This window comes from Bombina bombina, chromosome 5 (genome assembly GCF_027579735.1).
Source record: "Bombina bombina isolate aBomBom1 chromosome 5, aBomBom1.pri, whole genome shotgun sequence".
Taxonomy (NCBI): domain Eukaryota; kingdom Metazoa; phylum Chordata; class Amphibia; order Anura; family Bombinatoridae; genus Bombina; species Bombina bombina.
The window spans coordinates 243,144,882-243,161,668 of NC_069503.1; the positions used below are offsets into that span (position 1 = coordinate 243,144,882).

A 16,787-nucleotide genomic window follows, 5' to 3' on the forward strand; every position below is an offset into this window, starting at 1 on the left:
TGCTAGAAGCTTGTTCTTTGGCATTTTTTTTCCCATTCCTGAAACTGTCATTTAAGGAATTTGATCAATTTTGCTTTATATATATGTTGTTTTTTCTCTTACATATTGCAAGATGTCTCACGTTGCATCTGAGTCAGAAGATACTACAGGAAAATCGCTGTCAAGTGCTGAATCTACCAAAGCTAAGTGTATCTGCTGTAAACTTTTGGTAGCTATTCCTCCAGCTGTTGTTTGTATTGATTGTCATGACAAACTTGTTAAAGCAGATAATATTTCCTTTAGTAAAGTACCATTGCCTGTTGCAGTTCCTTCAACATCTAAGGTGCAGAATGTTCCTGATAATATAAGAGATTTTGTTTCTGAATCCATAAAGAAGGCTATGTCTGTTATTTCTCCTTCTAGTAAACATAAAAAATCTTTTAAAACTTCTCTCCCTACAGATGATTTTTTAAATTAACATCCTCATTCTGATTCTGATGATTCCTCTGGTTCAGAGGATTCTGTCTCAGAGGTTGATGCTGATAAATCTTCATATTTATTTAAAATGGAATTTATTCGTTCTTTACTTAAAGAAGTACTAATTGCTTTAGAAATAGAGGATTCTGGTCCTCTTGATACTAATTCTAAACGTTTAGATAAGGTATTTAAAGCTCCTGTGGTTATTCCAGAAGTTTTTCCTGTTCCTAATGCTATTTCTGCAGTGATTTCCAAAGAATGGGATAATTTGGGTAATTCATTTACTCCTTCTAAAAGTTTTAAGCAATTATATCCTGTGCCGTCTGACAGATTAGAATTTTGGGACAAAATCCCTAAAGTTGATGGGGCTATTTCTACCCTTGCTAAACGTACTACTATTCCTACGTCAGATGGTACTTCGTTTAAGGATCCTCTAGATAGGAAAATTGAATCCTTTCTAAGAAAAGCTTATCTGTGTTCAGGTAATCTTCTTAGACCTGCTATATCTTTGGCTGATGTTGCTGCAGCTTCAACTTTTTGGTTGGAAACTTTAGCGCAACAAGTAACACATCGTGATTCTCATGATATTATTATTCTTCTTCAGCATGCTAATAATTTTATCTGTGATGCCATTTTTGATATTATCAGAGTTGATGTCAGGTTTATGTCTCTAGCTATTTTAGCTAGAAGAGCTTTATGGCTTAAAACTTGGAATGCTGATATGGCTTCTAAATCAACTTTACTTTCCATTTCTTTCCAGGGTAACAAATTATTTGGTTCTCAGTTGGATTCCATTATTTCAACTGTTACTGGTGGGAAAGGAACTTTTTTACCACAGGATAAAAAATCTAAAGGTAAAAACAGGGCTAATAATCGTTTTCGTTCCTTTCGTTTCAACAAAGAACAAAAGCCTGATCCTTCATCCTCAGGAGCAGTTTCAGTTTGGAGACCATCTCCAGTCTGGAATAAATCCAAGCCAGCTAGAAAGGCAAAGCCTGCTTCTAAGTCCACATGAAGGTGCGGCCCTCATTCCAGCTCAGCTGGTAGGGGGCAGGTTACGTTTTTTCAAGGAAATTTGGATCAATTCTGTTCACAATCTTTGGATTCAGAGCATTGTTTCAGAAGGGTACAGAATTGGTTTCAAGTTGAGACCTCCTGCAAAGAGATTTTTTCTTTCCCGTGTCCCAGTAAATCCAGTAAAAGCTCAAGCATTTCTGAAATGTGTTTCAGATCTAGAGTTGACTGGAGTAATTATGCCAGTTCCAGTTCCGGAACTGGGGATGGGGTTTTATTCAAATCTCTTCATTGTACCAAAGAAGGAGAATTCTTTCAGACCAGTTCTGGATCTAAAAATATTGAATCGTTATGTAAGGATACCAACGTTCAAGATGGTAACTGTAAGGACTATCTTACCTTTTGTTCAGCAAGGGAATTATATGTCCACAATAGATTTACAGGATGCATATCTGCATATTCCGATTCATCCAGATCATTATCAGTTCCTGAGATTCTCGTTTCTGGACAAGCATTACCAGTTTGTGGCTCTGCCGTTTGGCCTAGCTACAGCTCCAAGAATTTTTACAAAGGTTCTCGGTGCCCTGCTGTCTGTAATCAGAGAACAGGGTATTGTGGTATTTCCTTATTTGGACGATATCTTGGTACTTGCTCAGTCTTTACATTTAGCAGAATCTCATACGAATCGACTTGTGTTGTTTCTTCAAGATCATGGCTGGAGGATCAATTTACCAAAAAGTTCTTTGATTCCTCAGACAAGGGTAACCTTTCTGGGTTTCCAGATGGATTCAGTGTCCATGACTCTGTCTTTAACAGACAAGAGACGTCTAAAGTTGATTGCAGCTTGTCGAAACCTTCAGTCACAATCATTCCCTTCGGTAGCCTTATGCATGGAAATTCTAGGTCTTATGACTGCTGCATCGGACGCGATCCCCTTTGCTCGTTTTCACATGCGACCTCTTCAGCTCTGTATGCTGAAGCAATGGTGCAAGGATTACACGAAGATTTCTCAATTAATATCTTTAAAACCGATTGTTCGACACTCTCTAACATGGTGGACAGATCACCATCGTTTAATTCAGGGGGCTTCTTTTGTGCTTCCAACCTGGACTGTAATTTCAACAGATGCAAGTCTCACAGGTTGGGGAGCTGTGTGGGGATCTCTGACGGCACAAGGAGTTTGGGAATCTCAGGATGTGAGATTACCGATCAATATTTTGGAACTCCGTGCAATTTTCAGAGCTCTTCAGTTTTGGCCTCGTCTGAAGAGAGAATCGTTCATTTGTTTTCAGACAGACAATGTCACAACTGTGGCATACATCAATCATCAAGGAGGGACTCACAGTCCTCTGGCTATGAAAGAAGTATCTCGAATTTTGGTTTGGGCGGAATCCAGCTCCTGTCTAATCTCTGCGGTTCATATCCCAGGTGTAGACAATTGGGAAGCGGATTATCTCAGTCGCCAAACGTTGCATCCGGCCGAATGGTCTCTTCACCCAGAGGTATTTCTTCAGATTGTTCAAATGTGGGAACTTCCAGAAATAGATCTGATGGCGTCCAATTTAAACAAGAAACTTCCCAGGTATCTGTCCAGATCCCGGGATCCTCAGGCGGAGGCAGTGGATGCATTGTCACTTCCTTGGAAGTATCATCCTGCCTATATCTTTCCGCCTCTAGTTCTTCTTCCAAGAGTAATCTCCAAGATTCTGAAGGAATGCTCGTTTGTTCTGCTGGTAGCTCCGGCATGGCCTCACAGGTTTTGGTATGCGGATCTTGTCCGGATGGCCTCTTGCCAACCGTGGACTCTTCCGTTAAGACCAGATCTTCTGTCACAAGGTCCTTTTTTCCATCAGGATCTGAAATCCTTAAACTTAAAGGTATGGAGATTGAACGCTTGATTCTTGGTCAAAGAGGTTTCTCTGACTCTGTGATTAATACTATGTTACAGGCTCGTAAATCTGTATCTCGAGAGATATATTATAGAGTCTGGAAGACTTATCTTTCTTGGTGTCTTTCTCATCATTTTTCTTGGCATTCTTTTAGAATACCGAGAATTTTACAATTTCTTCAGGATGGTTTAGATAAGGGTTTGTCCGCAAGTTCTTTGAAAGGACAAATCTCTGCTCTTTCTGTTCTTTTTCACAGAAAGATTGCTATTCTTCCTGATATTCATTGTTTTGTACAAGCTTTGGTTCGTATAAAACCTGTCATTAAGTCAATTTCTCCTCCTTGGAGTTTGAATTTGGTTCTGGGAGCTCTTCAAGCTCCTCCGTTTGAACCTATGCATTCATTGGACATTAAATTACTTTCTTGGAAAGTTTTGTTCCTTTTGGCCATCTCTTCTGCCAGAAGAGTTTCTGAATTATCTGCTCTTTCTTGTGAGTCTCCTTTTCTCATTTTTCATCAGGATAAGGCGGTGTTGCGAACTTCTTTTGAATTTTTACCTAAAGTTGTGAATTCCAACAACATTAGTAGAGAAATTGTGGTTCCTTCATTATGTCCTAATCCTAAGAATTCTAAGGAGAAATCGTTGCATTCTTTGGATGTTGTTAGAGCTTTGAAATATTATGTTGAAGCTACGAAATCTTTTCGCAAGACTTCTAGTCTATTTGTTATCTTTTCCGGTTCTAGAAAAGGCCAGAAAGATTCTGCCATTTCTTTGGCATCTTGGTTGAAATCTTTAATTCATCTTGCCTATGTTGAGTCGGGTAAAACTCCGCCTCAGAGAATTACAGCTCATTCTACTAGGTCAGTTTCTACTTCCTGGGCATTTAGGAATGAAGCTTCGGTTGACCAGATCTGCAAAGCAGCAACTTGGTCCTCTTTGCATACTTTTACTAAATTCTACCATTTTGATGTATTTTCTTCTTCTGAAGCAGTTTTTGGTAGAAAAGTACTTCAGGCAGCGGTTTCAGTTTGAATCTTCTGCTTATGTTTTTCGTTAAACTTTATTTTGGGTGTGGATTATTTTCAGCAGGAATTGGCTGTCTTTATTTTATCCCTCCCTCTCTAGTGACTCTTGTGTGGAAAGATCCACATCTTGGGTAGTCATTATCCCATACGTCACTAGCTCATGGACTCTTGCTAATTACATGAAAGAAAACATAATTTATGTAAGAACTTACCTGATAAATTCATTTCTTTCATATTAGCAAGAGTCCATGAGGCCCGCCCTTTTTTTGTGGTGGTTATGATTTTGTATAAAGCACAATTATTCCAATTCCTTATTTTATATGCTTTCGCACTTTTTTATCACCCCACTTCTTGGCTATTCGTTAAACTGAATTGTGGGTGTGGTGAGGGGTGTATTTATAGGCATTTTGAGGTTTGGGAAACTTTGCCCCTCCTGGTAGGAATGTATATCCCATACGTCACTAGCTCATGGACTCTTGCTAATATGAAAGAAATGAATTTATCAGGTAAGTTCTTACATAAATTATGTTATTCTGGTGTGAAGAGCGTGTGTTTTCCTGGCAGAGAATTAAGGTTGCCAGAATCTTATCTTTTCTCCAGTATGGGCTGGAGAAGGGTCTTTCTGCTAGTTCCCTGAGGGGACAGATTTTGGCCCTGTTGGTTTTATTGTGCAAGAGACTAGCTGAGCTTCCAGACGTGCAGTCCTTTGTTAAGGCTTTAATTAGTATCAGACCTGTATTTAGATCGGGGGCTCCTCCTTAGAGCCTAAATATTGTTCTTCGGCTTTTGCATCAGGTTCCGGTTGAGTCTCTGCATTCCGTTGACATTAAATTGTTATCTTGGGAGGTTCTATTTTTATTGGCTATTGCCTCTGCGCACAGAGTTTCTGATATCTCTGCTTTGCAATGTGAGCCCCCTTATCTCATTTTTCATGTAGATAAGGCTGTTTTACGTACTAAATTAGGTTTTCTTCCTAAGGTTGTGTCAGATTGCAACATCAATCAGGAGATTGTGGTTCCTTCCTTGTGTCCTAATCCTTCATCGAAAGAACGCTTACTTCACAATTTAGATGTGGTTCACGCCTTTAAGTTCTATCTTCAGGCTACTAAGCAGTTTAGACAATTTTTCTTATTGTTTGTTCTCTATTCGGGGAAGCGAAAGGGGCAGAAGGCTACTTAGACTTCCCTATCTTTTTGGTTAAGGAGTGTCATCCACTTGGCTTACAAGACAGCGGGACATCGTCCTCCTGAGAGGATAACGGCTCATTCCACTAGAGCAGTGGCTTCCTCTTGGGCCTGTAAGAACGAGGCCTATATGGATCAGATTTGTAAGGCGGTTACCTGGTCCTCCTTACATACTTTTTCAAAATTTTGCAAGTTTGATGTTTTTGCTTCAGCTGAAGCAGCTTTCGGGAGAAAAGTTTTGCAAGCTGTGGTGCCCTCAGAATAGAGTGCGCCTCTTCCTTTTTGTTCCCTCCTATCCTTATCAAAAATTTACTTTTTTTCTACACCTGTTAAGTCACAAGTTTTATTTAAAACTATATTTTTATAGTCCATTTATTAAACTTTCTGATTACGGTACTTTACTATCTTGCTGAAGGTACTATGTATACAAAATGATTAAACGTTATGTAAATCTACCTTTACGTTTACTGTATTATGACGTGTAAAAAATCCCTAAATGGCATAAAATATTGTTGTTTACACATCCCCTCTTCAAACAGTTCCATTTAAATAGGACATTAAATGGACAGTCTACGCCAGACTTTTTATAGTTTTAAAAGATAGATAATCCCTTTATTACCCATTCCCCAATTTTGCATAACCAACCGTTATATTAATATATTTTTTACTTGTGTTATTGCCTTGTATCTAAGCCTCTGCAGACTGCCCCCTTATGTCAGTTATTTTGACAGTCTTGCATGTTAGCCAATCAGTGCTGACTCCTAGGTAACTCCACGGGCATGAGCACAATGTTATCTATATGGCACACATGAACTAAATCCATCTAGCTGTGAAAAAATGTCAAAATGCATTTAAATAAGAGACGACCTTCAAGGGCTAATACATTTGCATTTGAGACTTCTAGGTTTAGCTTTCAACTAAGAATACCAAGAGAAAAAAGCAAAATTGATGATACAAGTAAATTGGAAAATTGTTTAAAATTGCATTCCTTATTTGAATCATGAAAGTCTCTATTTTTGACTAGACTGTCCCTTTAAACACTAAATAAATGCTAGTTAGAATGATGCATTCAAAGAAAACATTAGTCTGAGAATAACACGTAGATGTATTTTTTAAAGTTTCATTAGCTGTTTAAATATCAACAAAATAAGTGTAAAGTTTTAGTGTCTATGAAACAGTGGGAGCTGCCATGTTGTAACTTAGGTTACCTTATTTGCTGTGGCCAATTAGGGGCAGTTATATATAGGTCACTAGAGTGTGCATCCAATGGCTGTGTGGAATAAAGCAGTGTTCTGCACTTTAATTTCTAACAGGTACGGAAAAGCTCACAATGTCAGTTTTTTTAAAACATTTTTTATAATCATTTTATATTACCTTCTTAATGTCTTTTTAAAGATGCAAATATTCTAAAATCCAAACTATTCCGAAATCCAAACTTTTTCCTGTCCCAAGCAGTTCGAAAAAAATTGAACGTGAATGACAAGAAAGGTAGAAAACCATTTATCCAAAGTGGGATGAGATGTTCAGTAAATTTAAATATAATAAAAAAAAAAAAAAAAAAATCGTAGTAGCCTCTTCTGCTCAGTTTGGCATAACTGTCATTTTACTGTTTTTTTGATGAGGAAGCAGTGGTCTTTATCTAACACAGCTGCCAGGGAGTGATATTATGGCTATGTGCATGATTCCACTCACACAGCAGTGAATGTTTTGCAGATGGCTGTGTGCAGCTGTAGTTGTCTATATGTCTATAGCAGGGAGTCCTGTTTTGCTGCCACTAACAAAATGAAACTTGCATGTTCTTCCTACCCTTCACATTGACGACTACTTTTTTCTCTCAGCTTTGTTGGTACTTGCAGGAATGTCTGCCAAAGGTTTACAATACTTTTTGGCTGTGTCATTACCTTTCTGTGTATTTATATCCTGATGGTTAAGTTCAAAGATCAGAACCTTGGAGCTATGCATTTTATTATACATTATTGAAATTTTAAAATGATTTCAGTCAATATTTCTAAATGATTGAATTAATAATTCACATTATTTGGAAAATGCAGATTAAACTGGTTTGGGTGTTTTTGTTTCTAGTTCATGTTGCAAATAATAAAGGGTTGTGGGTTTTGTTTTTCCTTTTATTCTGTTGTATGCCATGGCAATTAAAAAAAAAAAAATAATCGCGTAAATGTTTTGACCTTTCTAATTGTGATGATCCATTAATTTCTACCTTTTTTTTTTGTTTTTCCCTTTTGCCATCATTAAGTGGCTAAAAGCCAAGGTAAGAGGTGTTAATTATCATTTGATCCCAAATATTCCAATAACAGAGGCTGCAAAGCTATCTATGTTTTAAACTTGCATCCCCTATCTCACTGTTCATCTCTTCCTTTTCCTCTGGATATGTAGTTACATTTGTTTGTGCAGTAATTGTAGTCCAGCGTGATGTGACAATATATCATTGATGTATTGACATCATGGTTGTAATCAAGCCATTCATTTCTCTAACATACTTGTAGTGCTTTTCTCATTTATAGAGACCTTGCTTAAATGACTTGCATTTTTGTGGAAGGCTTTCTAGACAGCTGGATGGGTGAATCAATGAACATTAGCCATTTAAAGTCTAAAAAATACTAATATTTCTTGAAGTAAATCTTTAAAGTCAATTTGTATACTTTTTAATGAGCAAAATACAGAGCTCCTATTCATTATTTAACTGCAACTATTGTGAGACTTCAATAATCTAAAAAAGAGACTTACTCATTCTTTGGTTCGTGTAATGATTTACAAATGTATCCATTCTTTCAGAATGTTACATTTTTGGATGAAGATAAAATATCTTCAGACAGATTGTGGCTTTTGTCTAATACTATCCAAGTTTGTCTGGGAACCCTGAGCCATTTTAGTTTAAATACACCATGAATATGTTTAGAAATGTAATTAATTGTATATTTTCCCCCTAGCATGGAGGGAATCAAGCTGCAAGAACTGGTACTTTGACAAGGACAAACCCACCCACACAAAAACCACCAAGCCCACCAATGTCAGGGCGAGGAACATTGGGGTAAGTGTGGTCACTTTTCAAAAAGGACAAATTTTCTTACAGATTTTACTGTAACACTTTTGCTACTACTTAACTTGACTGGCTACCTTCCTTATCTTGTTTGTACCATGTTTGTTGCTCTTCATGCCACCTCCGTAAATAAGCTGGACAAGAAAATGTTTCCCTTCTCTCTGCTAGCTTGTTTCCTACCCTTCATTCCTACTTCCAGGGCCGGACTGGGATCAAAAAGCAGCCCAGGAAAAATTTGAAGACCAGCCCTATTTTTCATTGAGTTTGTAGAATGCACACGCCCATTTTTCCTCAAAGGGTATACTGAGGTACTCCTTCCCACCAATCATATTTTTCAGACATAATTATATTAGTTAAAAAAAAATAAAATAAAAAGGGATCTAGGGAATTAACTAGGTTTCCATGTATTCATATTCCGATATGAATTTAGCATACATATTTCAAGTGAATAAATGATATATATATATAATATCTGCAGTGTATTTGACCACATTCCATCTTTAATTTTCCTATTCACTATCTGTCTCGCATCCTGGGGAAAATATTTACCTACTGAATTGCTATTTACCTGTTATTATAACGCCTAAGCATTTATGTGTCAGCTCCTGGGGTGATCCATACACTAAATATACAAAAAATAGAATACTGCTACAAGACTTAATTGCCTTTTATTTGTGTACTTAATGCAAAGACAGCATTTAAAAATAGGGAGAGGTGCAGCCTAACAAACATGCTGCTTTGAACCTATAGTGCACTGTCAGCAAAACGTGTGTTAAGTCATCTGTCAAGAGGCATAGTACTCACTGCTGGCTGTTCATCAGTTTCCTTGCATTAGATTCACTTAGTCTTTATATATATTTATATATATAGTGGGGGGATTATGAAATCATGGGGGCTAAAAACAAAATCAATGACTCGTGTATATATATACACACACACAGCAATGATGGTGTAGTAGTATTATAATCAATGCCATTAATGCCAAAACTAAGTACATAACAGTTGAGCAGTTAATACTACTATTTTTTTTTCTCCAACATAGGTGTGTCCGGTCCAAGGCGTCATCCTTACTTGTGGGATATTCTCTTCCCCAACAGGAAATGGCAAAGAGCCCAGCAAAGCTGGTCACATGATCCCTCCTAGGCTCCGCCTACCCCAGTCATTCTCTTTGCCGTTGTACAGGCAACATCTCCACGGAGATGGCTTAGAGTTTTTTAGTGTTTAACTGTAGTTTTTATTATTCAATCAAGAGTTTGTTATTTTGAAATAGTGCTGGTATGTACTATTTACTCAGAAACAGAAAAGAGATGAAGATTTCTGTTTGTATGAGGAAAATGATTTTAGCAACCGTCACTAAAATCCATGGCTGTTCCACACAGGACTGTTGAGAGCAATTAACTTCAGTTGGGGGAACAGTGAGCAGTCTCTTGCTGCTTGAGGTATGACACATTCTAACAAGACGATGTAATGCTGGAAGCTGTCATTTTCCCTATGGGATCCGGTAAGCCATGTTTATTAAGATCGTAAATAAGGGCTTCACAAGGGCTTATTAAGACTGTAGACTTTATCTGGGCTAAATCGATTCATTATTAACACATATTTAGCCTTGAGGAATCATTTAATCTGGGTATTTTGATATAATAATATCGGCAGGCACTGTTTTAGACACCTTATTCTTTAGGGGCTTTCCCAAATCATAGGCAGAGCCTCATTTTCGCGCCGGTGTTGCGCACTTGTTTTTGAGAGGCATGACATGCAGTCGCATGTGAGAGGAGCTCTGATACTTAGAAAAGACTTTCTGAAGGCGTCATTTGGTATCGTATTCCCCTTTGGGCTTGGTTGGGTCTCAGCAAAGCAGATACCAGGGACTGTAAAGGGGTTAAAGTTAAAAACGGCTCCGGTTCCGTTATTTTAAGGGTTAAAGCTTCCAAATTTGGTGTGCAATACTTTTAAGGCTTTAAGACACTGTGGTGAAAATTTGGTGAATTTTGAACAATTCCTTCATGTTTTTTCGCAATTGCAGTAATAAAGTGTGTTCAGTTTAAAATTTAAAGTGACAGTAACGGTTTTATTTTAAAACGTTTTTTGTACTTTGTTATCAAGTTTATGCCTGTTTAACATGTCTGAACTACCAGATAGACTGTGTTCTGAATGTGGGGAAGCCAGAATTCCTATTCATTTAAATAAATGTGATTTATGTGACAATGACAATGATGCCCAAGATGATTCCTCAAGTGAGGGGAGTAAGCATGGTACTGCATCATTCCCTCCTTCGTCTACACGAGTCTTGCCCACTCAGGAGGCCCCTAGTACATCTAGCGCGCCAATACTCCTTACTATGCAACAATTAACGGCTGTAATGGATAATTCTGTCAAAAACATTTTAGCCAAAATGAACACTTATCAGCGTAAGCGCGACTGCTCTGTTTTAGATACTGAAGAGCATGACGACGCTGATAGTAATGGTTCTGAAGGGCCCCTAACCCAGTCTGATGGGGCCAGGGAGGTTTTGTCTGAGGGAGAAATTACTGATTCAGGGAACATTTCTCAGCAAGCTGAACCTGATGTGATTACATCTCCGCATTCTGCTTAAGGAGGTATTATCCACTCTGGATGATTGTGACAAGTTGGTCATCCCAGAGAAACTATGTAAAATGGACAAGTTCCTAGAGGTCCCGGGGCTCCCAGAAGCTTTTCCTATACCCAAGCGGGTGGCGGACATTGTTAATAAAGAATGGGAAAGGCCCGGTATTCCTTTCGTCCCTCCCCCCATATTTAAAAAATTGTTTCCTATGGTCGACCCCAGAAAGGACTTATGGCAGACAGTCCCCAAGGTCGAGGGAGCGGTTTCCACTTTAAACAAACGCACCACTATACCCATAGAGGATAGTTGTGCTTTCAAAGATCCTATGGATAAAAAATTAGAAGGTTTACTTAAAAAGATGTTTGTTCAGCAGGGTTACCTTCTACAACCAATTTCATGCATTGTCCCTGTCGCTACAGCCGCATGTTTCTGGTTCGATGAGCTGATAAAGGCGGTCGATAGTGATTCTCCTCCTTATGAGGAGATTATGGACAGAATCAATGCTCTCAAATTGGCTAATTCTTTCACCCTAGACGCCACTTTGCAATTGGCTAGGTTAGCGGCTAAGAATTCTGGGTTTGCTATTGTGGCGCGCAGAGCGCTTTGGTTGAAATCTTGGTCAGCTGATGCGTCTTCCAAGAACAAGCTACTTAACATTCCTTTCAAGGGGAAAACGCTGTTTGGCCCTGACTTGAAAGAGATTATCTCTGATATCACTGGGGGTAAGGGCCACGCCCTTCCTCAGGATCGGCCTTTCAAGGCAAAAAATAAACCTAATTTTCGTCCCTTTCGTAGAAACGGACCAGCCCAAAGTGCTACGTCCTCTAAGCAAGAGGGTAATACTTCTCAGGCCAAGCCAGCTTGGAGACCAATGCAAGGCTGGAACAAGGGGAAGCAGGCCAAGAAACCTGCCACTGCTACCAAGACAGCATGAAATGTTGGCCCCCGATCCGGGACCGGATCTGGTGGGGGGCAGACTCTCTCTCTTCGCTCGGGCTTGGGCAAGAGATGTTCTGGATCCTTGGGCGCTAGAAATAGTCTCCCAAGGTTATCTTCTGGAATTCAAGGGGCTTCCCCCAAGGGGGAGGTTCCACAGGTCTCAGTTGTCTTCAGACCACATAAAAAGACAGGCATTCTTACATTGTGTAGAAGACCTGTTAAAAATGGGAGTGATTCATCCTGTTCCATTAAGAGAACAAGGGATGGGGTTCTACTCCAATCTGTTCATAGTTCCCAAAAAAGAGGGAACGTTCAGACCAATCTTAGATCTCAAGATCTTAAACAAGTTTCTCAAGGTTCCATCGTTCAAGATGGAAACCATTCGAACTATTCTTCCTTCCATCCAGGAAGGTCAATTCATGACCACGGTGGATTTAAAGGATGCGTATCTACATATTCCTATCCACAAGGAACATCATCGGTTCCTAAGGTTCGCATTCCTGGACAAGCATTACCAGTTCGTGGCGCTTCCTTTCGGATTAGCCACTGCTCCAAGGATTTTCACAAAGGTACTAGGGTCCCTTCTAGCTGTGCTAAGACCAAGGGGCATTGCTGTAGTACCTTACTTGGACGACATTCTGATTCAAGCGTCGTCCCTTCCTCAAGCAAAGGCTCACATGGACATTGTCCTGGCCTTTCTCAGATCTCACGGATGGAAAGTGAACGTGGAAAAGAGTTCTCTATCTCCGTCAACAAGGGTTCCCTTCTTGGGAACAATAATAGACTCCTTAGAAATGAGGATTTTTCTGACAGAGGCCAGAAAAACAAAACTTCTAGACTCTTGTCGGATACTTCATTCCGTTCCTCTTCCTTCCATAGCGCAGTGCATGGAAGTGATCGGTTTGATGGTAGCGGCAATGGACATAGTTCCTTTTGCGCGCATTCATCTAAGACCATTACAACTGTGCATGCTCAGTCAGTGGAATGGGGACTATACAGACTTGTCTCCGAAGATACAAGTAAATCAGAGGACCAGAGACTCACTCCGTTGGTGGCTGTCCCTGGACAACCTGTCACAAGGGATGACATTCCGCAGACCAGAGTGGGTCATTGTCACGACCGACGCCAGTCTGATGGGCTGGGGCGCGGTCTGGGGATCCCTGAAAGCTCAGGGTCTTTGGTCTCGGGAAGAATCTCTTCTACCGATAAATATTCTGGAACTGAGAGCGATATTCAATGCTCTCAAGGCTTGGCCTCAGCTAGCGAGGGCCAAGTTCATACGGTTTCAATCAGACAACATGACAACTGTTGCGTACATCAACCATCAGGGGGGAACAAGGAGTTCCCTAGCGATGGAAGAAGTGACCAAAATCATTCTATGGGCGGAGTCTCACTCCTGCCACCTGTCTGCTATCCACATCCCAGGAGTGGAAAATTGGGAAGCGGATTTTCTGAGTCGTCAGACATTGCATCCGGGGGAGTGGGAACTCCATCCGGAAATCTTTGCCCAAGTCACTCAGCTGTGGGGCATTCCAGACATGGATCTGATGGCCTCTCGTCAGAACTTCAAAGTTCCTTGCTACGGGTCCAGATCCAGGGATCCCAAGGCGGCTCTAGTGGATGCACTAGTAGCACCTTGGACCTTCAAACTAGCTTATGTGTTCCCGCCGTTTCCTCTCATCCCCAGGCTGGTAGCCAGGATCAATCAGGAGAGGGCGTCGGTGATCTTGATAGCTCCTGCGTGGCCACGCAGGACTTGGTATGCAGATCTGGTGAATATGTCATCGGCTCCACCTTGGAAGCTACCTTTGAGACGAGACCTTCTTGTTCAGGGTCCGTTCGAACATCCGAATCTGGTTTCACTCCAGCTGACTGCTTGGAGATTGAACGCTTGATCTTATCAAAGCGAGGGTTCTCAGATTCTGTTATCGATACTCTTGTTCAGGCCAGAAAGCCTGTAACTAGAAAGATTTACCACAAAATTTGGAAAAAATATATCTGTTGGTGTGAATCTAAAGGATTCCCTTGGGACAAGGTTAAGATTCCTAAGATTCTATCCTTCCTTCAAGAAGGATTGGAAAAAGGATTATCTGCAAGTTCCCTGAAGGGACAGATTTCTGCCTTGTCTGTGTTACTTCACAAAAAGCTGGCAGCTGTGCCAGATGTTCAAGCCTTTGTTCAGGCTCTGGTTAGAATTAAGCCTGTTTACAAACCTTTGACTCCTCCTTGGAGTCTCAATTTAGTTCTTTCAGTTCTTCAGGGGGTTCCGTTTGAACCCTTACATTCCGTTGATATTAAGTTATTATCTTGGAAAGTTTTGTTTTTAGTTGCAATTTCTTCTGCTAGAAGAGTTTCAGAATTATCTGCTCTGCAGTGTTCTCCTCCTTATCTGGTGTTCCATGCAGATAAGGTGGTTTTACGTACTAAACCTGGTTTTCTTCCAAAAGTTGTTTCTAACAAAAACATTAACCAGGAGATTGTCGTACCTTCTCTGTGTCCGAAACCAGTTTCAAAGAAGGAACGTTTGTTGCACAATTTGGATGTTGTTCGCGCTCTAAAATTCTATTTAGATGCTACAAAGGATTTTAGACAAACATCTTCCTTGTTTGTTGTTTATTCCGGTAAAAGGAGAGGTCAAAAAGCAACTTCTACCTCTCTCTCTTTTTGGATTAAAAGCATCATCAGATTGGCTTACGAGACTGCCGGACGGCAGCCTCCCGAAAGAATCACAGCTCATTCCACTAGGGCTGTGGCTTCCACATGGGCCTTCAAGAACGAGGCTTCTGTTGATCAGATATGTAGGGCAGCGACTTGGTCTTCACTGCACACTTTTACCAAATTTTACAAGTTTGATACTTTTGCTTCTTCTGAGGCTATTTTTGGGAGAAAGGTTTTGCAAGCCGTGGTGCCTTCCATTTAGGTGACCTGATTTGCTCCCTCCCTTCATCCGTGTCCTAAAGCTTTGGTATTGGTTCCCACAAGTAAGGATGACGCCGTGGACCGGACACACCTATGTTGGTGAAAACAGAATTTATGTTTACCTGATAAATTACTTTCTCCAACGGTGTGTCCGGTCCACGGCCCGCCCTGGTTTTTTTAATCAGGTCTGATAATTTATTTTCTTTAACTACAGTCACCACGGTACCATATGGTTTCTCCTATGCAAATATTCCTCCTTAACGTCGGTCGAATGACTGGGGTAGGCGGAGCCTAGGAGGGATCATGTGACCAGCTTTGCTGGGCTCTTTGCCATTTCCTGTTGGGGAAGAGAATATCCCACAAGTAAGGATGACGCCGTGGACCGGACACACCGTTGGAGAAAGTAATTTATCAGGTAAACATAAATTCTGTTTTTTTTTTTTAAACAGCAAGGGTAATTTAATTTTAATAATTTAAATTTTACATACGTTTATAATTATGCTGCACCGTCTGCACAATCTGGTGGTGGTTGTTCTATTATTCACTCATTGTCTGACAGTGACACTGAATACTTCACAGAGAGTCTGAGACAGACTGACAGTACTGACTCCGAATCTATACTCACTTCTCTGACTGGAATGGCTGGCTGCCTCTGCGTGTGTGACCCCACATGGCCTCCAAGCTGCCTCCTCCAACTACTGTCTGAAGCTCAAATAAGCTTGTTGCTGACGCTCCCGCTCCCCAGCCTGGCTGGTAGCGTCCCAGACTCCCAGGCTGAGGCTCCCTCCACAATATGTCATGTGGGTCACGTAAGCCGCAGCTGGGCCGACCCGGCCCACCCCCGCATTCCTTACTCTCTGAGTCCCTGGACGCCCTCATACAGTGACAGACTGATCTGCCTGTGTGATTGACAGTCAGACAGATCAGTCTGATTGCTTGGCTTGCGTTGCGGTAAGTAAGGTAGCGCAGCGCTGCGGACCGGCCCTGGCCAGAGAGGGGGTTAATATTGGATGGTTGTTAGACTGGTTTAATTACACACAGTAAGAGTGAGCAGGGATTTGATAGTCAGTCAGTAATGTAACAACTTAAATAACAACAGGTATACCGTATACATACAAATTGCAATGTAGAATATAAATAAAACAAATATCAGATTCTGACAGTTACACTGCACATCAAAATTGCTGCTCTCTTCTGCTGCAGCTGACTCTGAGCCCTGGAGTCCAGGCCAGCCCAGCTGAGCTGTCAGCCGGCGGCCCACCAGGATTTTTCCCGGTATCCTGGCTGACCAATCCGGCTCTGCCTACTTCACCCCTTTTACTAAGACTCTTCCACTCCCTAGATCTTGTGTCTTTTTTTCTTTTAACTTCTGTGTAACATTCAAGGCTTGGAAGTTAAGGTGTCATGGTTTGCCTGACCAGCAAAAATACTCGATATACCATAATTATATAGTCAACTTTTCCTGGGTGTTATAGGGACACATCTCAGTGAGACAACTAAACAGTGTTTTTTTTTTGCTATAGTTTACATTTAAAGTTGAAACTAAAAGGAAGTAAATATTTATGCTCAACTGCTATTCTGAAATTAATAGCTTCCAGAGATTTGTTGGTTGACATGGAGAAGGCTCCACAAACCATTTTTTTTTTCTTTTTAAAGTGCCATAAAACATTTTGAGTTATGTGCGTATTATAAAATGGTCAACTGAGGTAAAACAGTGTGT

The 16,787-nt window shown here is 40.5% G+C and overlaps 1 protein-coding gene across 12 annotated transcripts in view; it reads left to right on the forward strand.

Annotated features, from left to right (window-relative positions):
* ABI1 (abl interactor 1) overlaps window positions 1–16,787 on the forward strand; it is a 348,244-nt gene that overhangs the window by 246,613 nt on the left and 84,844 nt on the right. For 8 of the 12 annotated variants that reach the window (XM_053713914.1, XM_053713911.1, XM_053713917.1 and 5 more), the window contains exons 4-5: window positions 7,822–7,836; window positions 8,516–8,616. In XM_053713914.1, coding sequence (XP_053569889.1) covers window positions 7,822–7,836; window positions 8,516–8,616 — 116 coding nt within the window. The remainder of the gene's footprint in view (window positions 1–7,821; window positions 7,837–8,515; window positions 8,617–16,787) is intronic. The other 4 variants (XM_053713912.1, XM_053713915.1, XM_053713918.1 and 1 more) reach the window with 1 other exon arrangement.